The following is a 26,331-nucleotide window of genomic DNA, read 5'->3' on the forward strand; positions in this document are numbered from 1 at the left end:
TCATTTTTATACAAGCACCATATCTTGTCTGTTTCTATATCAATGCCAAGTTTTATTTTTGGACCTCCGTCCCTGGTATATTACACACCGATGCAATTGATGTTTCAGACGATAATAATTCCAACGACAACGTATACACCGTCTATGTTTGAGGTACTGATCAGAAGTTTAATCGTTATGCCACTAGTGTATGGGACACAATATAGTTATATGCCTACGTCGGTGGTGTCGCAAACACCTTTGTGGTCACTGTTCTACCAAGGTGGATCATCTTCTCAACTAGGGGTGAGCGTTCAATCGAATCGAATGAAAAAAATTTTGAGTTAATCTAGTTGACGAATCCTATTTTATCATCCTAACTCAATTTGCAATTTTCTCGAATCTAGTCATGTAAGATGAAATTTAAATCGAATTGAATCGAATATATTTGTTCGAGTTAAATTAAAAAATGATTTTGGGTCCTTGTAATCAAATTTGTCCGCCGTAATCAAATTTGTTATTGTAACACCCCTAACCCAAGTCTGTGGCCGAAACAGGGTTACGGAGCATTACCGGAGTTTACAGAACAAATAGATAGAAATTTCAAACATTTCACATCACATGATATACATGTCAGAAACGAATCAAAATTAAACATATTGTCCTTTACACGAGCCCTCGAGGCCCTAAATACACATTAGAAACAAATCGGGACTAAATCAAAAACTCAAAAAAAATTTAGAAACATTTAATATTTTCAACATTGCAGGGGTCACACGGCCGTGTGACTAGGTCGTGTGACTCACACAATCAAGAGACACGCTCGATTCTAAGGCCGTGTAACTCACTGACTTGCATTCTTTTTAAAAGATACAGGGGACACACAGTCGTGTCACACACGACTGAGACACACGCCCGTGTCTCTGCCCGTGTGAACAGAAATAGGCTATTTTATAAGTCATTTTTCTCACCCAAAAAGGCATGTACCTTTAGTTAACATTGTGCATATCAACAAGCCAAAATTAGGCACTAAAACAAACCAACATCAAGCTTTTCACATATAATATCTTCACATACAACCAATATGCCTTTAGGCACCTCAGATGACAGATTATAATATGTGTACTCATGTATTTAATATATTCATATGTATAACTAACTTATATGCATATTTTTACCGAAGGTTTTCCAAACTAATTTGTATTATTTCAAACTAAGTCACTTACCTACCAAAACATACCCTTTGAGGCCAAAATATATTTCAAATACTAACATATTTAGTTATATATACCTTACATATCAATGTACCGATTCATGATCAACTCATCGCATACTAAAACACATGTATACAAATGCACATTTAGCTAACACTTTACCTTTCACAATACAACCATAAACTAAACCACACATCAACCACATAAGGGAAATATGCACAAACCAAAATATGTCGAAACACAAGCCAAATAAGTGGCTAATCTTCACAAAATACATATAGGCCAACATTTAGCCAAAATAACCTATACATGTCATTATAACCAAAATCAAAACATCCAAAAGTACTTATAAACAAATGGATTGTGTGATATAACTCAGACAAGCTTCCAACCCAATCAAGCTTCCGATAATCTGAAAAGTAAAGAAAAAAAATACGTAAGCAATGAATGCTTAGTAAGCTCATATAAACTTTAATCATGTCAATTTATTTCAAATATGAAATTTATACATATCAAGAATAATCCAATAACAATACTGCAAGATTTATAAAGCTATATTTAACAACTCACTAGGTGAATAAATCCACAGCATCAATTATACATATCATTCCTAACATAGTAGGATTTTAAATAACTTTAAACCTTACCACTCTTTCATGAGCTCAAACATATTTTCATTTGAACACTTACCATTTCAATACAACTTATAATTAAACATATTACCATTCAACCAACAGCTTGGCATTTGCTTAAGCACCAAACAACAACACTTGTTAGCATATTTGAACATATTTCATATAAATTCAACATCGATAACCTTATTATTTTAACATGTCACACTTGAGTTTTTTACTCGTCTCAACTTACTTAATTTCCATGTATCAACATATCAAAGATATTCGTATATGTTCATGTCATGATATATATCATTCTCTTACCATTTCTTCATATACATATATCATTCATTTAAATTTATCAATATATCAATATATCACGTGCCATCATTTCCATGTATTTCATGTATAAACCTGTATTAGTTCGTATCAAACTCATATCGTCTCGTAACAGAACATTGCCCACTGAATCATTTAGAATATCATTGGATAACTTTTGTAACACTCTAAACCCAACCTAGATGTTATGGCCAAATCCAAAGGTGTCACAAGGTAGGGTTTTGAAAACAGAGTCGTTTCGTTAAGTCATTCAAGTTTCATAGTTCATATGTGTTTATAACTATTTTTGAAAGTGTTATTCAATTCATTTATTTACCAAAACATAATTTACAGCGGAAGTCTTAAAACTATTATATTTTAGAAAACTAGTTCGTGTTTTCGGAAAAACCTTTGTTTTTGCAAAACTGTATTTTCCATCATACATCACATCAAAAAGTCAAAAACTGCATCTAAAGCTAAATTAAACTCCAACAGCCCGGAGAGTCCCAAAAATTACAAACTCTCAAAAGAAGCCAGAATTATAAATAAATAAGAAAAACATTATCTAAATAAAATAGTTCTCGATCAAGTGGTCACCGCTGAGCCTCCGTCGCACCGACTTGTCTAAGTCTGCGGATTACTTGAACAAAACAGACAAATAGATGTGAGTTTTTGTAAACTCAGTGTGTAACCCAACAAAAATAAACATGCAATTCGTACAGTGAACTCATACACAGTCAGATACAGATTCAGGTTCGGACCTAAGCCATTTACAGATTCAGATAACAGAACAGATATGCAGATCAGAAATACTGAATCCTACCCCCATCCTCTACACATTAACTCCAACCATCCAATCACACCATGTGGGGTTAAAAACACCCACCCATCCCTACGCACCATATCGTGCTATTACAACACATGTCAGATAATGTGCAACCAACCTGCTAGAATATTGGCGAAAGTCGCCATACAGAACACTTCCTCCATGTATACAATCCCAGCCCAAACACAGATACAAAATAACAAATAAACATGCTTATCATGCTTGTGTACAGATATCTAATATACATATAGCAAAATAATTAGACATGCATAATAGTGTCTTACTCAAAGCATACTATCAGAATAACATATCACATAATCTATTAGTTAGCCCTTACTGACCCTACAGTAGGCCCACAGTCGATCGGAACGACCCGTGCGACCCTAGGGAAAATTTTAAAATTTTAGACCCACACGCCCTTGTGGCCCACACGCCCGTGTGGCCCATACGCCCAATCTTGGCCTAGCCCGTGTGGCCCACATAGTCACACCCACAACATAACACGACCATGTCTTACGTACGGTCGTACCTTCGTCAAACATACGGTCGTGTCTTCTACACGGCTATCCACAAGACCGGCCACACGCCCGTGTGGTGTCGACAGTAAGCATTTTCAGCTTTCGTTGAAACTCGATTTTTTGCATTTTGGGGACACACCTAGTACGTTTTCGATGCGAAACCACTTCCAAGACCACCAACACCTAAAAACAGAGTACCCAAAACCTTTAGTAACCTATTTATCAGTGAAACATAATTACCACAAACACAAAAATCGACTCACCACTAACAAAAACAACCACAACCTCGAATTAAGCCGCTGCAGTGGAATCTTTCTCCTCACAACCTTTACCTAAACACAGATTTTATCGATTAAGCACCAAATAATGGTTTCCAAAAAAGGAAAACACCACTACTATCTCAGAACCAACCGAAGCAATAGACAGAGTTCTACTTACCGAATCAGAAGGAAAACCCAACAATTCCAACAGCACAATTGAATAATAGATTGACAAGACGAAACGAAGAAGAACAAAGCAAAGGTTTGTAGAGAAAGAGAAAGTAAAATATCAGAAAGGGGAAGAACAAAAGAAATTTTGACGTTAGATTTTTGAGGGAGTGAAAAACGAATTTTTTAAAAATAAAAATAAAACCTGATAACTACCCATATCCCAACTCCCCATTATTCTCTCATCTACAACCACCCACTCACACAGACTCGTAATCCCATCCAAACTCTTTCAATCAAACAAGGAAAAAATTAATACCTTCGCTCACGCATGAATTCGAACATAGGACCTCAAACACAACGGCTCCTTACCACTCGAACCAGCAGACTCATTCTAATATTAAGTAGAAGACAATTTCATAACAGCCCACTCAACAAGGGTAGGGCTTGGATCATAAAAAAACAAAATTATGCAAAGATGATAGTTGAACCCCAAGACCTCTCAAACACGCCCAGAACACTTAACCACTGAAGCAGACAGATATTTGTGTTAAATATTTATAGATACAGAAATAAATTTATCAGGGCATTACAAGTTTGAAATTCATTAAATAAATCACTTTACCAAGACTTTCCCAAATCGAAGAATGACTTACGGATAAGAGTACATCGTTAACAGAAGCTCATAAGAGTTGGGCCTTCCAGATACACCAACAGAACCTCGAAAGCTGAACAGAAGGTCATAAGAGTTTAATACAAACTCATAAGAGTTGAACAGAAACTCGAAAGAGCTAAATAGAAAGTAAAACATGAGAGTTTGCAACAAATGCTAAACCCTAGTTTACTTGGGTAAATTACCGATATCCTTCTTCAATAGCATTATACGCCAAATAACGAATGCACTCAAATCTCGCATTCCATTCAACCCGAATATTCAATTCAATATTATAAATCCAACAATAATTCATTTTCAACAATAAAATAACTGCATAATACCATTCATCAAATTAATACAAATATTAATTTTTAACCATACAAACTTACCTGGATAAATTGCAGAAATACCAAGATTTAGGGGTATTTTGGTAATTTTTATTTTTCTTGATTTTCCACCGTTCTTGATCTAAATTAAAATTTTCATTCAATGTATTAATTTAGACAATAAAAAATTCATTTCATGTAATTTGGTCATTTTGATTTTTTACAAAATTGCCCCTAAAGTTTTACTTTTATTCAATTTAGTCCCTAAACACAAAACATGCAAATTAACCATTTTCAATACAAATCCAAGCTAGTAGAATATTCATGGCATTCAATACAGCCCATTTTTGCAATAATTTCACAACAAACCCTTGTATTTATACTATTTCAACAATTTAGGCGCTAACCGAAAAATTCATCAAAAATCACTTAATAAAATACTTTTAAACAATAATTAATATCTTAAATTCATCATTTAATATAAAAAATCACAAGGTTCATCAATGGCAACTTTGAAAATCTTTAAAAGTTTCAAAATCGAATGTACAGTCTAGCTGGATCTAGTTGCAACGATCTCAAAAACATAAAAATTATTTAAAATGGGGCGACAATCACTTACCGGTTGAATTTTAAAGCTTCGCCAAATCCTAGCTCTATTTTTATGGAAGCTTTCGATTGTAATATAGAAAGAAGATGATAACCGCACCTTTTTTTTCTTATGTTTTTTATTTTAATTTAATTTAATTTATCAAATTACCATATTACCCTTAGTTAATAATTAATTTAAAACACCAAATCTATGACCATATTTGTCCATCACATAAATATATGGCACAATTACCATCAAAGGAAGGTTTAATTTCACAATTGGTCCTTGAATTTAATTAAATTCTAACTAAATAAACTTATTTACAATTTAATCCCAAACTTAGTAGGACTAAAGGAACAATTAATCCAAAAGCAAGTGGAATCAATCATAACACCACCGCTTGGAAACTTTGACCATGGTTTAATTATCATTTAAGTCCCTTTTCCTTTATCAGTTACCCATTTAATCAAATAGTGATTAAATTTTATATCTTTTACAATTTAGTCCTTTTTAGTTAATTAACTATCGAAACGTTAAAACTTTTCAACAAAAATTTAATACCACCTTAATGCCACTCTGTAAATATTTTTAAAAATATTTACAGTTTGGTTTATAGAAACGAGATCCTGATACCTCACTTTCTAAAACCACTTGACTTAGGATTTTACCACTTAAGCTTAATAATTCTATATAAAACATAAATTACCCATTCAAAAATCTTTTTAAAAGCATATTTGACTCATAAATATTAAATAATAAAATTTACGAGCTTACTTGCCGAATTTGGTGGCCTCAAACCACTGTTTCTGACACCACTAAAAATCGGGCTATTACAGTTATTACCTTTCATCCCCTCATAATTTATTTATTAATCTTTTATATATGGGTCAGCTTCTTTGCTTGCTTAGTTGCTTCAATTATCTTCTGATTCTTGTCACTATGTATTTTGAAATTAAAAAAATATATTACTATTTAGGTTTAGCGATTTTTTTGGATAATTTAAATTTTTTATTTGGGGGTAAAAGGTAAAAAGTAAAAGTTTAGCGGGAAAATAAAAATTTTTGGGGATTAAGGTAGCAAAACTTTAGGGGGAAATATTCAAAAAAAAGATAGGGGAATGGGTTTGGGGTAGAAGGGGGTGGGATGGGAGGGGAGTAAAAGTTTTGGGGGGAAAGTGGGAGGGAGTAAAAGTTTTGGGGGAAAGTAAAGAGGTTTGGGAGTTTGGGGTAAAAATTTTAAAATATTATAGTTTGATATTCGGTTTATTCGAATTCGAAAACTAAACTCGATTCAAACTCGAAATTCAAAAAAATATTCGAGTTGACTAGAATAATTCGATTAATTCATTCAATTTGTTTAACTCGAAATTCTAATTTTTTTCGATTTTTTTCAAGTCTAATTGAGTTTTGCTCAACCCTATTCTCAACCATCTATTCCTAAAACGAAGGATACACGATGGCAATCGAGGAAAAACCAATCACAATCAGCCATAGACAAAGGCAAAGAAGATGAGAGGCTGAGAGCACAACTTGTACCTAAGTGTAGATGTAACGATGAAGACGAAGAAATCCGGCTCACAACCAACGATCATCCTAATGTGGCACACATTCTGATCGAGGATATGAATGATTTTTTTTCCTTTTTGTACTTCTCATGTAAATTTTATTTGTTTAGCTAAGTTATAGTTGATAAGATTGTATCGATATTGGATATGGAATGTTTTCAAATAAATATCGTTTTTGCATCAAAATTGGTTGTCGTTGTCATTGTCATTTCATATTATTAAATCAAGTCTGGACAGAAAAAATGGAATAAAGTTGTATATTATATTGTTTTCTATTGTATAATAAATATGCGTGTTTACAAAATACAAAAAAAAATTGAGTATCAATGAAAAATTAATAAATTGGTTAATGAGGTGTTGTCCTTTCAGTGCTTTTTTTGAACAGTGCAATGAAAATGCGTCCTATGTGTAGCATTTTCCCTCTAGCACATTCAACTCCCCACTTTCTCCCACTCACCCATTAGACATCCCGAGATTCCCAGAATATATTTTCTGAAGAAAAATGCACTGAAATTTCGAAAATTATGCACTAAAAAATCTGATCGACCTCAACCTTTCGTAAAAAAAATGATTAAAACTCTTTTCAAAAAAATTGAAAAAAATTACAAACTAAGATTTAATCAAATCGAGTAGTTTGAGTTTCGATTATGAATCAGATTGAATTTTACAATTCGAATAATTTGAATATACGATTGGTGTAAATAAGATGCTTGTAAATATCGAATTAAATAATTATTAACTTTACATCTCAAAAAATTATAAAAACAACTAAAGAATATGTAATAAACTTAAAAAATATAAAAAAAAAACTCAAAACCCTACACAACCCTAAAAACCATAAAACACTAACCCTACTTTAAAAAAACAAAAACCTAACCTTAAAAACACGAAACAAAAGGAAAACGAGCGTTTTCCTTCAAATTAGCTAAAAATGCTTCTAGCTGAAAGCATTTTCGTTATTTCAGTCTAGTCCCGTAATTTTTCAAAAAACGGCATAATCCAGTAATATTTTTTAAAATAAGGGTATTTTTCAGAAATTCAGTCAACAAATTTGTTGGGATTAAAAGATCTACACTATTACCTTCATTTTAAATTTTCTTTTAAATTTTCAAATATTTTTAAATTATCAATGTTATATCAATAATGTAATGCCCTTAACCTAACCTGATTCACTAGATCTAGATCTCAGGTATTACTTCATATTTTACTTAGCAAAATTTCAAAACAGTTGGTGGGTACTCCTTACTTAAAACAGTTGGTGGGTACTCCTTACCTAAAACATATTTTTTATCATTTTTTTAAAGACTCAATATCAAAGAAATAAAGGAAAATACTTAAAAATAAAATAATACATTAGACTTGTTACAACTTATTTCAACACAAAAATTTACTAAAGACAGACTCTCTATGGCATAATCCTACAATATGTCACTTTTCCAAATAGTCCACTGTATGCATAATAATCCGAACCACCACTTCCTTGGCGTATTCCTGGCATCATCCCTCCTAGCATATTCAGTTTTACCATAACACCTAAAGCATAAACATAACACTTGTAAGTTACAAGAACTTAGTGAACTTTAATATAAAACACCTTGGCGAATACTGTTGTAATATCTTCTGCGTGCTTGTACGCCTATTTCCATACTTAACCTATCATTCATGTTTTGGCAGACACCTTCAGAACATTTGGACATAATAGTCATTCTTAACGTATCAGTTTTCACTTCACTTTATGGTTGATTTCTGATCTTACTAGATAATATTCCACTATCATTTTATTCATATAACCCCAAAGATACTTCTCGAAGGAATACTTCTACAAAGTTCATTTCTTACGATTTTTGTCTTCAAACTAACACTTAACATTTTCCCAGAATAGTTTATCACAGTTACTGTTCACGGGTGAATACTTATTATATAGATTCATGTTTGATGGATTCCCAGGCTGAGTTCAATAATATCAAATACTAAACAAATCATAACCTAGTCCAAACACAACATATACTTATACTGATAATGAATTGTCCAGATCATTGAGAAGAATTTTACACATCTTTGTTACAAAACACAAGAAAACCCAAGATAAAAAAACAACTCAAATTTCATACGATTTCAAATTGAGACATGATGCTATTTAGGTATGGCACATACCAATTGACACAAATTTCAATTCTATTTATCGCAGGCGAACTTAAACCGATAAATACTTATCTCTTTCATATCTACAAATATGCCCATATTCTAAACTAATAGATTACTATGGTGGATATTGTATTTGAACATACAAATACACACTTCTTTTAAAGAAACTTCCCTTAAGACTTATTCGATTACATCATAGAACTAATTCAACCAAATTTAACTTCAGACATATCAAAACCTTATCATAAACTTATCTATCAAAGAATTCTCAGAACTTACAACAAGGGCGGATAATCACATTCTATCACATAGATATCATCGAATAAACAAATAAGATGATACAGAACTTACCACAAAGGCTTAGTAGATCACGCCACATAGGCAAACATATGGAATCATGTGTTTAATGTCCCGGTAGACTTTCACAGAAGGTGCCATGGGTTTCTCTCTAATGGACTTATAAATAAATTTATGTCGTGATCTTCTAGTTCGATCTACACATTACAGAAGGCATCACCATGAACATTCATACAGTCATATCTTACCATGGGTCTCAGCCACATGGACTTACCCATTTTCATGTAGTGATCTGCCAGTCCAACATTTATCTTACTGGAGGCATCACCATCAGTGTTTTCATATCATACATTGTCATGGGTCTCAACCATATGGTCTTGCACTTATTTTCATACCGTGATCTGTTAGTCTGGTTAGCAGTATACATGCCCTACCAGAGGCATCACAAGGGACGTTTTACCTAGAATTTACTTACCCAGATTTGGTCACACACCTAGTTGATTCATAGTTTTTCTTATCAAACTTTACCTGCATAATCACCACTTACTTTCTATCTAGACATACTTTTTACATATTATCATTACACATGCAAAAATTTTACCATACATCATTTACACCATTATCAGTCATTTGAATATTTTTAGCATATATACACTTCAATTGGAACAATACACATGCAGGAGTCAAGATAGAGACTCACCTAATGCTCACCTAAATTGTATCTCGAAGCTCCAAACTCGGACATCCATCTCAACCAGCAGCAACAACAATAGGTGGAACAACCACTGATTAAATTAAGATCCTAAAATTCCAGATTAATGGGGAGAAGATAATATTTAATTTAAGAAAAAAAAAACAAAGAGCAATATTAAAGGAAAAATAAACTTATTAACGAACTCCTCACACACACATATAAATGACCCATTTCCTCATAGTGGAAATTAACAAGTGCCACTCGAATCTAGAATTTGTTTTTCTTAATGGCCTATAGATTCCAAGAGAAACATAAATGAAAATCCTACATAATTGATATTTGTCCACTCAATCTAGTTGGGTCTTAATCAGATCACTATACAAAACCCGTTCTGCACAGTACTCACATAACTGGGCGAACCATACTTTTAGCGATAACTCTCACCCAACTTACTCTTCACTTGACATATTCTTTTCTTACATAACAGAATAACCTGGAACAAAACTCCTTAATAATTTTTGCAGCGAATACTTTATGCCATCCAAAATCCGTTCGAAGACTACAAATTGGCTGATTACACTACGCCAAACAGATAACTTCATGGCTTTATGCCTTATTATTGGATCCGTCAGACTTAGGGTGTGGCAAATAATGTTTTTTTACTAAAATCATTGATTTAACTATTAAATGAAACATTAATTTTTATGTGACATAATTTAAAATGAAAATTTTAAAGGAAAAAAATCATAAAATGGATGTTGTAAAATTTAGTTTTAAGGTTTTCAAGTTTTATAGTCCTTCACACTTTTTTATCTTACTTTATTTTTAGTTTTAATTTTAAAAGTTATGAAACAATATCTTACTATTCTTTAAGGCTTTTCTTGGTAAGGTGGAAATAAAATTTGAAAGAAGAAAAATTGAAGGGACGGAAAAACAAAAAGGTGAAAAATATAATTTTTCTTTCATAGATGCGCTTCAGAAGAAAGATGGAAAAATTTTCTTTCCTCCCATTACTTGGTAGACTTGAAAATGAAATGAAAGAAAATAAAACATTTAAAAGTTACATTATTTTGAATTAACATACATATCTCTTTTATTTTTTCTTCTCTCAAAATTTCAATTTGGAAGGAATGAATTTTATACATTTGGATGGAAAATGATTATCACATCTATTTTCTTTCCTCTCAATTTTCTTTCCATTTTTTTCACTCCCTCCTCCCATCCCTACACTTTTCCACCCAACTAAGTACACCTTAAAATTTTTATTTTAAATTATTTCACATAAGATTTTACATGTCATCTAATGGTTAAATTATCAGTTTCAATAATAGACGGGCCTGGTTGGTTTAACCTCAATAGTTTGAGGATGTAATTAGAATGTTTAGAAGTTTAAGGACCAATTTAGAATGAGAGTCATAGGTTGGGGATGTCTAGTGCAATTAACTTGGATTAAAATGAATTATTTTAAAATTTACTTAAAATTGAGCTTAATGCACATTTTAGTCCTAAAATATATTGTATTTCTCACTTCAATCCTTAAAGAATTTTTGACCTACTTTAGTCCCTAGCATTATTAGAAGTTCTTAATTCAGTCTTTTGGACATTAAAAACTAATGGATATTCAAATATTTCAAGACAACAGGTGCGCATGTTAATAGTTTATAAATTCATTACACTTTTTTTGAGCAAAACATACTGTTTAGATTAATAAAAGGGCCTGAAAAATAAACTAAAAGATCCCAACACTATCCAGGAGAAACCCAAAAAACATCAAGGTTTAAAAAACATGAAACAGCAAAGGCAAATAGAGCAAAACAAAAAATCTAGAAGCTTCAAAACCAGACCCTTGCAGAAAACTCAAACCCTAAATGGTAAAAAGACCTTCCAATGATTTTGGTGAACTAAAAAACAAGCTGGAAGGGGATTGAGGTTACCTCTTCAATATTTCAAAAATAGCCCCAACCCACAAAATAGTGCACAAAATCCAAGTTATTATGATGGTTGTTGAAATCGACGGTCTGCATCTGCCAACTCTTTAGCTTCCATCGATGCATCCTCAACCGAGAAGCAGACCTCAAGCGTCATCAAGCCCTTCTTCGCCAATGCATGTGCAACAGAATTACATTTGCGCTTAGTAAAATTGAATCGACAACCAGAGAAAGACCCTGCCCAGACCTTTGTATCCTAAGTAACCGATCTTGTTTCTGAATTGTCCCCGCTTGGAAATGTTAGGTTCTTAATTGTGAGTTTTGAGTCACTCTCCAAAATAATCTGTGAAAAACCCATATCATATGCAAACTATAATCCATGGAGCACTGTTATTACTTCTGCCACTGTAGCTGTAGTGACCAGGTTATGAACTCAAAACCCAGAGCACACAATGAGCCATTCTTCATTTTTTATAACAAATCCTGATGTAGCCAACTGTTTTGCAGCCGAGAAACCAATGTCAACATTCATTTTTACCCAGTTCGATGGAGGAGGGTTCCAGTGGATCATCTCACGCGGTCCTAGATGTTGCAGATTATCTGTTAAGTCTCAATATTCACGGCCATACCCTCTAATGAAGGTAATAACCACATCCACAGTTTGCTTTTTCTTATCATGAAGCAATTTGTTTCGGGCAAACCAAAGAGCCCAGATAGTAATAACAGTTTCCTCTTTTTTTACCATTGGCAATATTTTTGAAAACCCAATATAACCACTCAATAAAACTAGACTCTGCAATTAAAACTGGCCACTGATAATTGAGCTCCGACCATACTTCTTTTGCAAAGAAACAATCACAAGCAACATGAATGTTTGATTCACTAACATCATGACACCGGAGACAACAATTCCCCAAACAAATTCGCCAAAAATGTAAATTTTGGAATGTTGGGATGTAATTTCGCACAAACTTCCAAACCAAAATTTTTATCTTCGCTGGGCAATTGAGACCCCAAATCTGCTTATATAAATATCTCTCCATGTTAGAAGAGTTTGAATGCTCCAACAGTAATTTGTAACCCCTATGAACCAAATAAATACCAGATTTCTCCCCAGACCAAACTAACTTATCAGGTTGATAACAAAGTGGAATGGGAATACGGCCAATTTTCTTCACTTCATCATTAGAGAAAATTCCAGCTATAAGAGCACGATTCCAACTGTTTGAGCCAGGCAGTCTCAAGTTACTAACCCAAGTCAACCCCCCAACTAGATTAGTAACAATCCTCTCCTGATGAGGCCCTGGAAGCCAATAATCATTCCAAATTGAGACAAACTGACCCGAACCAATCCTTTATTGAAGACCCGATTCAAACAGAGCTTTAGAACTCCAAATGCTCCACAAAATGAGAGATGGATTGGAGCCCAACAATGCCGCTAGAAAATTTGAATCATGGTAATACTTAGCTCGAATAAGTCTTGTTGTTAGAGAAGTAGGATTTTCCTTTAACCTCTACCCTTGCTTAGCCAAAAGTGCGATATTAAACTTTGATAAATCTCAAAAGCCCATTCCCCCATCAATTTTTGAAGCACATAGGGATTTCCATGAGCACCAATGCATTTCATTCTTACCGGCTTTTTTCTGCCACCAAATCACTGCTTCTAAGTCTTTACAAAAGGAACTTGGTAAAAGGAAACAAGACATCGCATATAATAGGACTACTTGCAGCACTACTTTGATTAGAACTTCGTTACCCCTAATAGAAAGCATCATTGCACTCCAACTGGTAACCCTTTTACTTAATTTCTCCTTTATCTCCTTGAACGCTAACTTTTTGTTTCTGCTTACAATCGACAGTAACCCAAGGTATCTCTCGAGATTGTTGCTCAAATGAACTCTCAAAATTTGACAAACATTCTTCCTTTTTTCCCAACTCACATTTGCACTGAAAAATGATCCCAATTTATCAAAATTTATTAGTTGCCTCAAACAATCGGCATAGTTTCTCAATAAATCTTTAAGAGCCATAGCCACTCAGTTGTTGCCTTTTCGAAAATCAGACTGGTATTCGCAAAAAGTAGATGAGTGATGAGTGGGGCATGTCGATTTATATGAACTCCCTTAAGTGCACCCCTCAAAAAGGCCAAATGTAGCAAAGTCGATAACCCCTTGTTGCATATGAGAAATAAGTAGGGGCTAAGTAGATGGCCTTATCTAAGCCCTTGAGATGGAAAAAACCTTTCGTTGATCTGCCCATTCAAAACCACTAAATAAGAAACTGATTCAACGCATCTAATTATCTTTTGAACCCAACCTTCAAAAAAACCCATTCTTTGAAGCATGATCACAAGAAAAGGTCATTCCACCCTATCATATGCTTTGCTCAAGTCAAGCTTCAAAGCAAATGAGCCCAATTTCCCCCTCTTCTCTTTGACATCAAATGAAGAATTTCATAAGCAGCTAGTATATTATTAGAAATGAGTTTACCAGGCACAAATGCGTTTTGCGCTTCATCGATACAAAAGTGTAAAACTGATTGAAATCTATTAACTAGCATTTTTGCTACAATTTTGTATAAAATATTATAAAGGCTAATAGGCTGAAAGTGAGTCACTGAGCTAGGATTACCAACCTTAGGAATTAAAACAATACGTGTCTAATTTAACTCAGAAATATTGTGGTCACCATTAAACACTTCAATACAATAGCTCGCAATCTCATTGCCCACAATGTTCCAAAATCTTTGATGAAACACCGCACCCAAATTATCTTCTCCCGACACCTTAAGTGGGCTCGTATTTTTAAAAGCCAAGCACACTTCTTCATAAGAAAATTTCCTTACAAGATCAGCATTCATAGATTTCGTAATATAATTATCAACTCCATTAAGAATAGCATCAGCATTTGCAACTCCTGTTGATGAAAAAAGGGCATTACAATAACTAGTGGTGTATGACAAAAAGCCTTTAATACAATCATAAACATTTCCATTAGAATGAACTAAATTATCCACATTAATCCTTCTTCTCCTTGCAGATGCTGCTTTATGGAAAAAGTTTGTGTTTCGATCACCATTTTTCAACCAGTTTGCTCTAGCTCTTTGTTCCTAATAAAACTCCTCTTTATCAGCCTCTAAACTTAAAGCTAATTTTGTATCAACAATGTCCCCCAAAAATTCATCAGAAGAAGTCAACTCATTTAATATTTGGAGCTACCTCTCAAGATCCTTTCTAGACATGGATCTTTTACGTTTAACTCAAACAAACCACCTATCCAGCCCCTTCCCAACCTTACGAAGTCTCGTAATAAGGGTGCCCGAACTAGCTTCTCACAATTTCTTCACCTCTGTTTCACAAGAATCCTACGAAAGCCATGCCACCTCAAAGCGAAAGTGATTAACTTTTGTGTTTAGACTTCCCACCTTCAAAATCAAAAGTAAAGGACAGTGATCCGAAACGAAGTGTGGTAGGTGAGACACTTTGTAATTTGGAAATAATGACCACCATTCATCATTAGCAATAGCCCGATTGAGCCATTCATGGATATCATTAGAAGTGGTGTGCCCCTTCTCCTAAGTGAACCACTATCCCATGTACCCAAGATCAGAAAGAACACAATCAGATAACATATCTCGAAACTTCCTCATTTGAATTTCGCACCTAACTAAGCTACCCCATTTCTCTAACATGCAAGCTATTTTATTAAAATCCCCGATAACTACCCAATGGATTTGTGGACAATCATTAAGAGACTGCAAAAGGTTCCAAAAAGCCTCTATTTGGTTTTATTCCGGAGCTCCATAGAAGCCAATACACCTCCAACTCAACCCCTCCAAATCTTCCTCAATCATAATATCAATATCTTGTCTAGAGTACGATCTAAGTGACACCTTGCAATCACTGTTCCAACCCATAGATAAACCTCACTTCTTACATCCGAGTCAACATCAATTCCATTAATGTAGCCACACTTAGACCTGATCCTTTCCATTCTCCTTATAGTTTTGTTTCAATCAGAAAAACCACAGAGGGATTAAAGTCTCTTAGCATATGCTGGAGACGATGAACTATTCGAGGTCTTCACAAACCCCGAACATTCCAGCTAAAAAGCTTCATTGCTTCCAGCTGGCCTCATTATCAAAGCTTGTTGATCTTACTTGATTAGATACCTGCATCAGAATAGCCAAAACTTTAATTGAATCCTTATTAACAGAAACTCCCGAAGCAAATGAAAGGGTCCTAGGCCGATTTAGCCTATCCAAATTATACATTGGGCTATTTTCTTCTTCACGAATTACCATTTCATCATCAAAACTACCATTAACTATGTTAACACTATGGCCTAGTCCGCTCCTAGCTATAGGTCCAGTTAATATGGAAGTATTCGACTTTCCTTTTGAAGGGAGAGAAAGATTAGAAGAAGATCCTTTAGATACTCATTGACTTACGAATCCATCTTGCAGATCCTCCAGATTACTCCCACCATTATTAATATTAGAATTGTCATAACTTGAGCCTTTTTTGCCACGATTCTCCACCAAGAACCGACTCCTCCATGCCACAATTCTTCTCGACTGAGCACCGAGTGAGATATACCACTTAAAATCACATTCCTGATTCAGATTAATTGCCCTTATAGGGAAAAAACTCTCACTATGCCCTAATTTTTTGCAAAGAAAACAAAAGAAAGTAAGTTTCTTATATTCAAAACAGATGTAGACAAACGTACAATTTGGGAGCAAAAGTTTCTTCTTTCTTTTCAAAGGGCTACCAACATCAAGCCGTACTCTCAACCTCATTATTCCTTTGTACGCTAATTGGACTGTCGAAGTATCATATTCAAGAAAAGTCCCAACAAAATTCCCCAATTATTTCGCAACACCCTTAGACGTGAAACCATGAGGAATATCATTAACCAAAATCCAAAAATTCACTTCTGTTAGTTGCACAGTTAACGGATTCTCCCCTTGTACTAAACGATGAAGAACCAACAAATGGGAATTAAAATTCCATGGGTCATTCCTCTCCACTTCAAAATAAAATTGAAATAAAAATCGACCATTCTCAAGATCTGATATAGAAACTCCTCCACCAATGGGGTGCCAAACATTGGCCAAAATAGATATCATCGCTTGAAAATGAACCACAATGGAGGTGAGGAACATTCCAACAAAACAATTAGCATAAGAAATTCCATTATCCACCGATTCAGCCCCTAACTGAATAAAATCCTCTTCCACCTCCTGTAGAGAAAGACTTGCCATATAGTCTTCCATTTGTGAAAAACTTCAGAGAAACACTTTGATTGCAGAAAAATCAAGAAAACAAAACTGTAGGCAAAATAAAATTAAACATGCTACAAGGAGCAAAACAAAACATGTTAAAAGACAGAGAGAAGTAGCGTGTCAAAAGACAGAGATATATCCACTACACTTTTAAAAACTTTTATTTGTGAATTAAAATATAGGTCTAGAGGCAAATAATTTGTCTTAAGATAGTAAAATATATTTGGAATAATTAAAATATTTTTAGATAATTATTTAATTGAAATACTATTATTTTTCATTATTTAAATAATTTACAAAAGAACTTATCCAAATTTATCACCTAAAAGATCTACCAATTATATATTCTGATTGATTGAATTAGAAAGCAATTATCATATATGGTATCCTTACAAGATACAATGATCTCATGTTCAAGTTCTAGTTTATGTGATTTATAAAATTTTAAAGGCTTAAATAAAAATTGGCCCCTAAACTATAGTGTTTTTTTCCCACTAAGGTACCTATTTTTTTTTTTTGTTAGAAGTAGTAACTAAACTTTGATTTCGTTAACAATTTTGGTCCAGTCATTACTCTCTGTTAAAAAAACTATTAACCAATCATATTGTGCCATGTGACATTTTAAAACAATAATAGGGACAAAATTAGTAAATAAATGAGGTAAAATATCATATAAGAAATAAGAAACTCGGAGGATTTATGTTACAAATAACCCTTTTACTTATTTTCTAAATTAAAAACTCGACAAAGTCTTGTTTGTATATATCTATAAAGGTTACGTTTTCTTTCACTATAGAAAAATCTTACTTTATAATATATATCTTGTAACATAAAATTGTAAGCATTAATAATTGTCGATTTTAATACCAAAACAAAAATTTTAATCCATTTTAATTATCCTACATGTAATTTTTTTAATTTTCATTTGTTAAAATATAATTTAAGGAGATATGTTGAATTCTTAACCTACTTTTGTAATTAACTTTTTTCCTAACAATAATGCAAATGGAGAAAATTTGAATCAAATGAATTTCAATACCATTATTATTTATTTCTAATTAAATATGTGGATGAATTATTTCATTTATGGTCGATCATGAGTTGTATGAGTTTATAGTAAGGTATCATCATATGTACTCTTCATACGGTTAATATAAATTTATTTATTTGAATGAGCAAAGAAATAAAGATTATGTTATCACCAATTAATATAATCAATTAAGAGATAAATAATAAATAAGAGAGTTAACCTTTGTAATTCATTCATTTAGAGAAATTATATCCTATGAGAACCCTTTCATTGGTACTATAAAATAGATCACCTCAAGTCACTCAACCTATGTTTACAACTTCATAAATCTATTTAAAATAAACCACTATAACTCAACAAGAGTTTTACCTTCTCTTCCTATAAATAGATGGCACCAGTAGAGCTATTTACAAAACTTTTGAGAGATTGTTATTCTGCTGAAAAATAGAGAGAATTTATTCTCAACTTATAGACATATTTTTCAAAATAACAATTTTTCCGGTTTCTATTAAAGAAGAGAGAATTTTTGTTTTTACCATAAAAGGAAAACTTGTTCTAGTTCTATGTTTTTGATTCAATTGGTTTGAACTCACACTTGAAGCAATTCGTAGTACGAGAATAGCAAAGAAGATTGTTTGGTTGAAAGTCAGAAAACATCAAGTGTCTGCATATCCAAAAACACAAGTACGAATCCGGTTAAGGTATATTGCTATAAATATCACAAACTGTGTTGATTTTCAAAATTTTAATTTTTTGCTGTGCAAGAAAATCGTTTTTAAACTGAGTTTTTTCTAACAATATTTAGGAATTGTTTGCATGTCTATAGATTATTGTTATTTCATAAAGTTTTGGTTGTTTTTTATGATTAAATAAGTCGTTTGATTTTCTTTTAGCCAAAGAAATGAGAGAAGGTCTCAGTACCAAAGGGAAGGAACGTGTAGAGTAAATAAAGCTCTAAATAAAGAAATCTGGTGAGTTCCTTCGAACCTTGAGTCTAATATCTGCGTTATTTCGTTTAACCTTTATCATTGTACACCAGGTAAGTGGTTTTTTCCTTTGGCTCTGATGCTCGTGTCTAAGGAAATGCATTTAAAAAGTCAGTGCATGCAAAGGTATAAACGGTTAAACAGACTCAAAAATTTGATATATACATGATGTAGATACTCATTCCTTGGTGCACAAGCTTTGTATCCAGACTGGTGCAAGGAGGTATCAGAGGGATGTTGTGTATGATGAGTAAAAGAAACATAGGATAATATGTTTTGCGTCCGTTATGACACTCTGGTGCAAACCATGACTAGTGAAAACCCGACCTTACAGGGGAACACAAGTGTGTGTTCAAAAACAAGAAAGAATGTTAGGGGATACGGAGGTGATGAATAGTAAATAACTCTGATAAGTGGTATGAAGGTATAGGAAAATGGTTCCTCGAAACTAGGATTAAAAGCTAGCTCAAAGAAGGGAGTATGTAGGAAAATAGGTGTATGTGTGTAAAATAAGCAATGCACATTGCATGAAATGTAAACAATAAGCCTGACAGTTAAAAAGGGGTAGTCTGCATAAGTGGCATATACATGGAGCAATTGTGTCTATGTTTGTCACATGCGAGATTCCAAAAACAGTTAGTGTCTACCAGTAGGATAAGTTTGATCATGGTAGTATCCACCAGCAGATACATCAGATCAGATTGAGTTATGTATCCACCAAAAATGGCATGCTAGTCCGTTAGTTCGAGTTTAACCTCTTTATGTCTGATGGTGTTTTTAAGGGATCCATTTTTTGGGAACTCACTAAGTTCTTTCAAACTTACCTAGTTTCTTCTTCTTACTTTCAGGTTGTTAGATGAATGTGGTGATAGTAAGGGAACAATTAGACTAGCAACCCATTTGTGAGCCTTTTTGATGTTCTTTTAGTGACATGTAATTGTTGGGGGTATTAAGACAATTGTTAAATGCCGCTATTTAAAAGTCATTGAACTGCATTTTGAAAATGATATTTTGTACTTGTGAATGTTTATCGGTGGCCTTTTCGGCGTATTATTAATTATGGTTTATGGCATTATCAGATTAAATTGAGTTGAATTTTAAACTTTAGCTTAAGCGGTAACTCGAAAGGAAGTTCTGTGCGAACTATTGGATATGTTTCTAAGTTGTCGTCAAATGGCGTGGTACCGTTTTAATTTCGTTTTCAATTATATAAATTCAAATTTAAGGAACACCGCTCTAGTAAATGGGTACCCCACCAATTCCGAAAGTTGGTCTTAAAAAGAAAAGTTCAGTGATTTCAACGGTTGACTCGTGGTGTTCCATACCCAATTTTGACGACCAGGTCAGGCGTAGGATGTTACAAAAAAGTTCTACAAATTTAAGCTACTAGCATGAAATGAATAAGGGATTTAACAACCTTGAATTTACGAAGGAAAGTTAGTGAGCAAATAGTTGGGATAAGGCACCTCCCCGAGCAATCTTCGATAGGGAACATAAGGTTTATAAATTCCTATACCTTTTGACTCCAAAACTTTGTCTTACATTAATTTTTCTTATAATATTAGCGACTTAAGTATTGAAGGGTGTTCTAAAGGTCAAAGTCTGGCGCCTTATAACTGATTTCTCCGTTTATAAATAGCTTATAGTTGACTAACAAAATTGAGATCAACAAACCATTTCTTACATCACCTTCAAAATCAATCAAGTAATGATTTCTTTGCACTTTTGATGCGATCAAATTTACTTAAATAAAGAGATCATGTTTCTAAAAAATTTACTCTTAGAAAATATATATTTGATACTTTATTAAAGACTTGTTCAAGTGCAATTCAAGGAAAAAAGAAATTTAAGATTGAAGTTTTGTAAGCGTTTGAGAAATTTATTTTAAAATATTCGTAACTAATCTTCAAAAGAAAATTTACTGGAGGGGGAAGGGGAGGCGATTAAGTTAATATATAGAAATAGTATTGCAAATGTGAATAGTTAGATTTAACGCCTTATAAACCTAAAAGTATTTCAAATTATATAATCAAAATTTTATATTATCTCTATTTTAGTTTTCTTTGCAATTAAATTTCATAAAATTTAAATAGATATTATTCTATAAGAAAGATTAACAAATATATAGTAATTGGATAGAGTTCTATAAATAATGAATTTGTATTTTACAAGAATAAGTATACAAAAAAGATTAAATATAAAAACAATAATCGACTAGAAAGAATAATTAATCTTCCGCTTCTTTTCGATTTTCCAATCAAAATGAGTCATCACTTCTTCCATCGAGTCAACCCAGATCCACCGAGTTCATGATTCCAAAACTCGCCCAAATAAGTCTTAGCCGCATCCAAACTAGGGAAATAAGTAGGCTCTAAGAATACCTGGCTCAACGAATCGACCGAGCCGGAGCCGGCCACGACTCGGTTCCCTTTCGCTTCTAAACTCCCCATAACCACCACCAACACCTGCTTATAACCGTAAAAGAACCGTTTTAAAGCTCCTTCGATGGCTTGCAAAGCTTGTACGAGGAAGACCTTATTGCCCTCCTGCTTCTCTGAGTACAATCTCATCGCAGCTTCTTGGATCCTGGGTCCGCCTTTAGGATCCACCTCCACACCCAATATAAACGGAACCTTGTGTTTCAACTCCTTGGACATTTTCGTAATTTCAACCAAGCCTTTCGACCTGAAACAAAACGCTTCCGTTTCATTGACCGGGTTTATCAGTAGCTGACTTTTGAGGTGAAGGAAATCGTCGGGATCCATTAAAAGGTGGAGATCTTCAATTTCCGCTAGAAGCTTCCAGATCCTTTCCAACAAATAACAATCGCTCGCGGCGGTTTCGAAGATTTCAGCGTCAATCCTCGAAGCGATGCGTTTCAGTACTTGTTTCGCCGTTTGGATCCACGATTCCAGGATCTGATGCGTCGTGAAAAGCGTTGCGTTCTCGTGGTTCTCGATGCAGTGGTCGTACGGGCTCCTTTTCAGCGCGTGGAGGTCGTTTGGCTTGCAAACGGCGTCGTAGTCGAGGCTCGGTTTGCCGGACAAGTTCGGCTCTCCTAAACCTAGAGTGTACGGACAACGCCTCATCTCGCACTCAATGGTGTAAAGGATTTTCTGCGCGGCATCTTCAGATTTCTGCCACGTGGCGAGTCGAGGCAACAAGCTGTCTTTGCTGGTTCGGCTGACCACCGTTGTTTCTCCATGAAGCTTCCAGACCTCGGCGGAGCTGCTCTCGCGAGCTAGTACTCCGTTCGAAGAAGTTAGATCGAAGATCGGCGCCGTGCCAGCGGCCGTTTTATCCTCGTTTTCGTCCTCGCAAAGCATGGCGATGAGTTCGATCTGACTCGTGGTGAGTGACTCGAGTCGACGATTCCATTCGCGACGGTTCGAATACGATCTAGGATCAGACAAAACAATCGAAATAAACCTGAATGTGATCTCGAGAGCATGCAAAGCTGGCTTCAAAACGCGCTCGTTTTGCCAAGCTGGAAACTCCTTTGTCTCCCATAACTTCCTCAACTCCGGTAGCCGGAGATAATAATCGTAAGCGGAGGAAGCCGAAGCTGAAGTCGAAAGTGGAGATGAAATATTGGAGAAGCGAAACGGCGTAGGAATCGAAACCTGAAGCTTATTAGAAAGTTTTGGGGATTTGTTTGGGATATCGGAAGAGACCATCTTCGCTTTCCAATCTAAATCAACCATTTTCTGGAAACGAATGAGAAAAAAGAAAATGGATTGTAATTTTACTTTTCCTTCAGTTTTGGGATTTTAGATTCACTAGACGGATATGGTGTGTATAAATAGGGTGGGCGTTTGGGGTAATAGGAAAATGGCGTGTGGAAACGTCGAGGTTTTTGAAAATGATTTCTTTTCTTTGCGGGAAAAATAAAAAAATAAAAATGAACCTTATCCAAAAATTCAGACCGAAGTTTGGTCGTGTTGGAATGGGTTGTGGTAAAAGTGGGAGAGAACAGTTTCAAGTTGGACTTGGGTCGTTTCTAATGTACCGCTTAGAGCGTTTTCTTCTTAGCTGATCCACTCACCTCATACCGCCACTAATTCACCAAATTCATTTTATAATTTTAAAATACGCATTTTGGACGTCGACTAACCAAATAGCCTGTTTCTTTTTACATATTGAAATATTCCTTCCTACATTAATTCGTCCAAAGGATGCCAAATTAACATTCAAACATAGAGAAGAGACAACTGGTAAATGAAGAAATGAATTGGCAGTGTCGTTGCTGATGTTTGACTATCACAAAGAAACAGAGAGACAGACTAGCCCTCCAGTCGGGTCAAATCTCAAACGCTACCTTATTTTTCCAAATTCATGCCTGTCCTTATCCTCTCCTCTGCCGAAAATTATAATTAATTAAAAAACTTCAAACTTACCGCTGCTTTTTTTTTTCTTTCTTATTTTTTGGTTGTTGGGTTAAAGTGAAAACGACGGCCGCCCACCTTTTTGATTCACTTGAAAGCTGCTCAAAATTTCAATTTACTTTCTCTCTTAACCAACGCCAAAAATTAATTGCACTATTAATATATCAATAAAATTTTCATTAAGGGATAAATTTAATGTTTTATTAATTTAATTAGTTAAATCTCTTTTTATATTTTTTTTGTTTTTCATTTTTAAATAATATAATCTATTTTAATTAAAAATTATTTAATTAATTCGTGGATTCAACAAGGGTTTTTGTTAATAATATAGGTATTAATTTAAATCGATTTTTTCTCCGAGCCGGTAGAACCGAAATGTTATCCAAACACGGTGGCGCATTGTTGCGCCTAATAATCACGCGTCCCCAAACACGTGGCTCTTCTTTATTGGTTAACATCCATCATGCTTGTCACGTGCATCACCCACTAACCCCTCTACCTCCTGTCGGCTCCTATCAGGTTCATTTGGCGGTGCAGAAGAGAGAATTTGGGTCTTGGCACGTGGCATTTAATTGCCTTGTGCGATCAGCTTTAACCCGTTGATCTATGGAGCGCCGCCTAATAAATCCTTACAAACTTATGACATTGGCGAAAAACGAAGTTTATAATTATCTTAAAAGCAAAATAGAAATTATATGAAAAGAATAATGGGGTATGTTATGTATGGGGCAATGTAATGTGGTGGTGTTGGTTTGACTTGGAAGAAAGGAATGGTTTTCTTGAAAAGGGAGCCTATTTCAAGGCTGATTTCATGGGGTAACATGCACCATCATGAATCTTATTAATCTTTTTATTATCCAATTTTAGATAAGGAAGAATATAAAAAGAAGTTGAATTTTAAATTATTTGGTAGTGTAGAAGAATATAAAATTCAACGTGTTTAAAAGATTGAAAAAAAATTACTAACAAATTCTATATATTTGTATAAAAAAGAGTTGATGAAGTTTACGTAACAAAATTGATTGAGATTCCCTAAACTCTAATCCTTAAAATACTATCAATAGCATTTTCTGTTGGGCTAAGGAAACGATTGGTTGGTGTTAACTCTGTCATGCGTAATTTATAAACTTGGCGAGTCAGGGAGGGGGGGGAGGCTTACAACTTGCATATTAAAACCACCCCGCCCAGTTTTTTTTTTTTTAATTTTAGTTAGAAAAAAATAGAAAATCGCCATGGTTTTGTTAGAAAATTTATTTCATAAATTAAATCCACCAACTCATATATATATATATATATATATATATAAAAGTAGATACTTGGGACGTTTAATCTAACTTAGCATATGACATAAAAAAAGGAAAAGCGAGTAGGTGGCTGTAATTGGTAAATAACATAAATTATTTCACATACTATATGAATGAAAATATTTATATATGAAATTTATATGAAATTTTATATAAAATTATATATCGAAATATTTTTGTTTAAATTTTATACCTGGTTAGCAAATTATGGAAAGATATTTTATAATTAAAATAAGTTATATTATTTGAGGATAATTTAGCTCTTTTATTTTAATAAAAACCAGTAAAATTATACATACACTGGAATTTTAATTCATATCAATTGAATTAATAAAACCTTAAATTTATCACTCAACCAAATTTTATTTTATTATTTTTATATTTTTTTAATCTATGCTATTATAAAACCCCTGACCGAATTGGTGTCACAAGTCAACTCGACACTAACTCACGATTGATGATAAAACCATGATAAATAACTGTAGTGCATTTAGTATTATTTATCTGATATATTTGTGTGCTTAAATATCATTTTAAATAATTTAATCTAATTTTTTTATTTTAATATTGTACTTATTTCATTTTTATTATGATTAATTAATTTCAAATCATATGTTTCTTTATATGTTATTTTTAAATACACATTTGTGTTCTAAATCTGTAATTTCTACACACACACATGTGATAGGATTTCTAGTTCTTATTATGTACGTATTTTCTAGATAAAATATAGAAAAAATTAAATGCCATAAAATTTAAAGGTATGATGATAAATTTACCTTATAAAGTTTACGTCTTTTGTCACATCGGCCTGAATTTTATTTTTGGATCCTTTCAACCCTAATCTTCAAATTTTAGTCAAGCTACTTTTTTTAGATGGAAAAGTTGCCTTCACTATTAAAATCTTGATGGTACTAACGTAATAACTCGTGTAACAATTAACATATACTTCATAAAAATTGAAATACTTCATAAAAATATATATCCATGTGAGCAAAAGCAATGAAGTACACATAGATTATTACGTAGCTACCACATCGTGTAGGTAAAATTTTAACAATTTAATAAGTTTTTTGCAAAAAAATAATCTATTAAAATTATAAGGTTTAGAGCTAAAATGATCCAAAAATAAAATTAGGGTCAAAGTAACAAACATTAAAAGCTAAATTTATCATTATGTCAAAATAATATTAATTGCATCGTAAAAAATAACTTTTAAATAATTTTACATTGAGTTGAGTACAT

At 33.5% G+C, this 26,331-nt stretch overlaps 1 protein-coding gene and 2 long non-coding RNA genes across 6 annotated transcripts; 1 reads left to right on the top strand and 2 right to left on the bottom strand.

Annotated features, from left to right (window-relative positions):
• Positions 1-8,343: 8,343 nt before the first annotated feature.
• LOC128041362 (uncharacterized) lies at positions 8,344-12,234 on the bottom strand. The gene is made up of 2 exons (XR_008196319.1): positions 12,102-12,234; positions 8,344-10,275 (listed from the first exon to the last, which is right to left on the bottom strand). It is a non-coding gene; the product is annotated as an uncharacterized LOC128041362 (long non-coding RNA).
• Positions 11,927-20,486, top strand: LOC105771212 (uncharacterized). Of its 4 annotated transcripts, none has more exons than XR_001126431.2 (5): positions 11,927-12,519; positions 12,603-12,736; positions 19,013-19,112; positions 19,305-19,523; positions 20,246-20,486. It is a non-coding gene; the product is annotated as an uncharacterized LOC105771212 (long non-coding RNA). The 4 variants fall into 4 exon arrangements; XR_001126430.2 differs by having other exon boundaries at positions 19,305-19,382; positions 19,451-20,486; XR_001126428.2 differs by having other exon boundaries at positions 19,305-19,382.
• Positions 20,487-21,520: 1,034 nt separating this feature from the next.
• LOC105771213 (nematode resistance protein-like HSPRO2) lies at positions 21,521-23,329 on the bottom strand. The gene has a single exon (XM_012592624.2). It carries the CDS (start codon positions 23,099-23,101, stop codon positions 21,668-21,670), a length of 1,434 nt encoding a protein of 477 aa, XP_012448078.1. The 5' UTR covers positions 23,102-23,329; the 3' UTR covers positions 21,521-21,667.
• Between the last annotated feature and the right edge of the window lie 3,002 nt (positions 23,330-26,331).

The sequence above is a fragment of the Gossypium raimondii genome, chromosome 5, assembly GCF_025698545.1.
Source record: "Gossypium raimondii isolate GPD5lz chromosome 5, ASM2569854v1, whole genome shotgun sequence".
Taxonomy (NCBI): Eukaryota; Viridiplantae; Streptophyta; class Magnoliopsida; order Malvales; family Malvaceae; genus Gossypium; species Gossypium raimondii.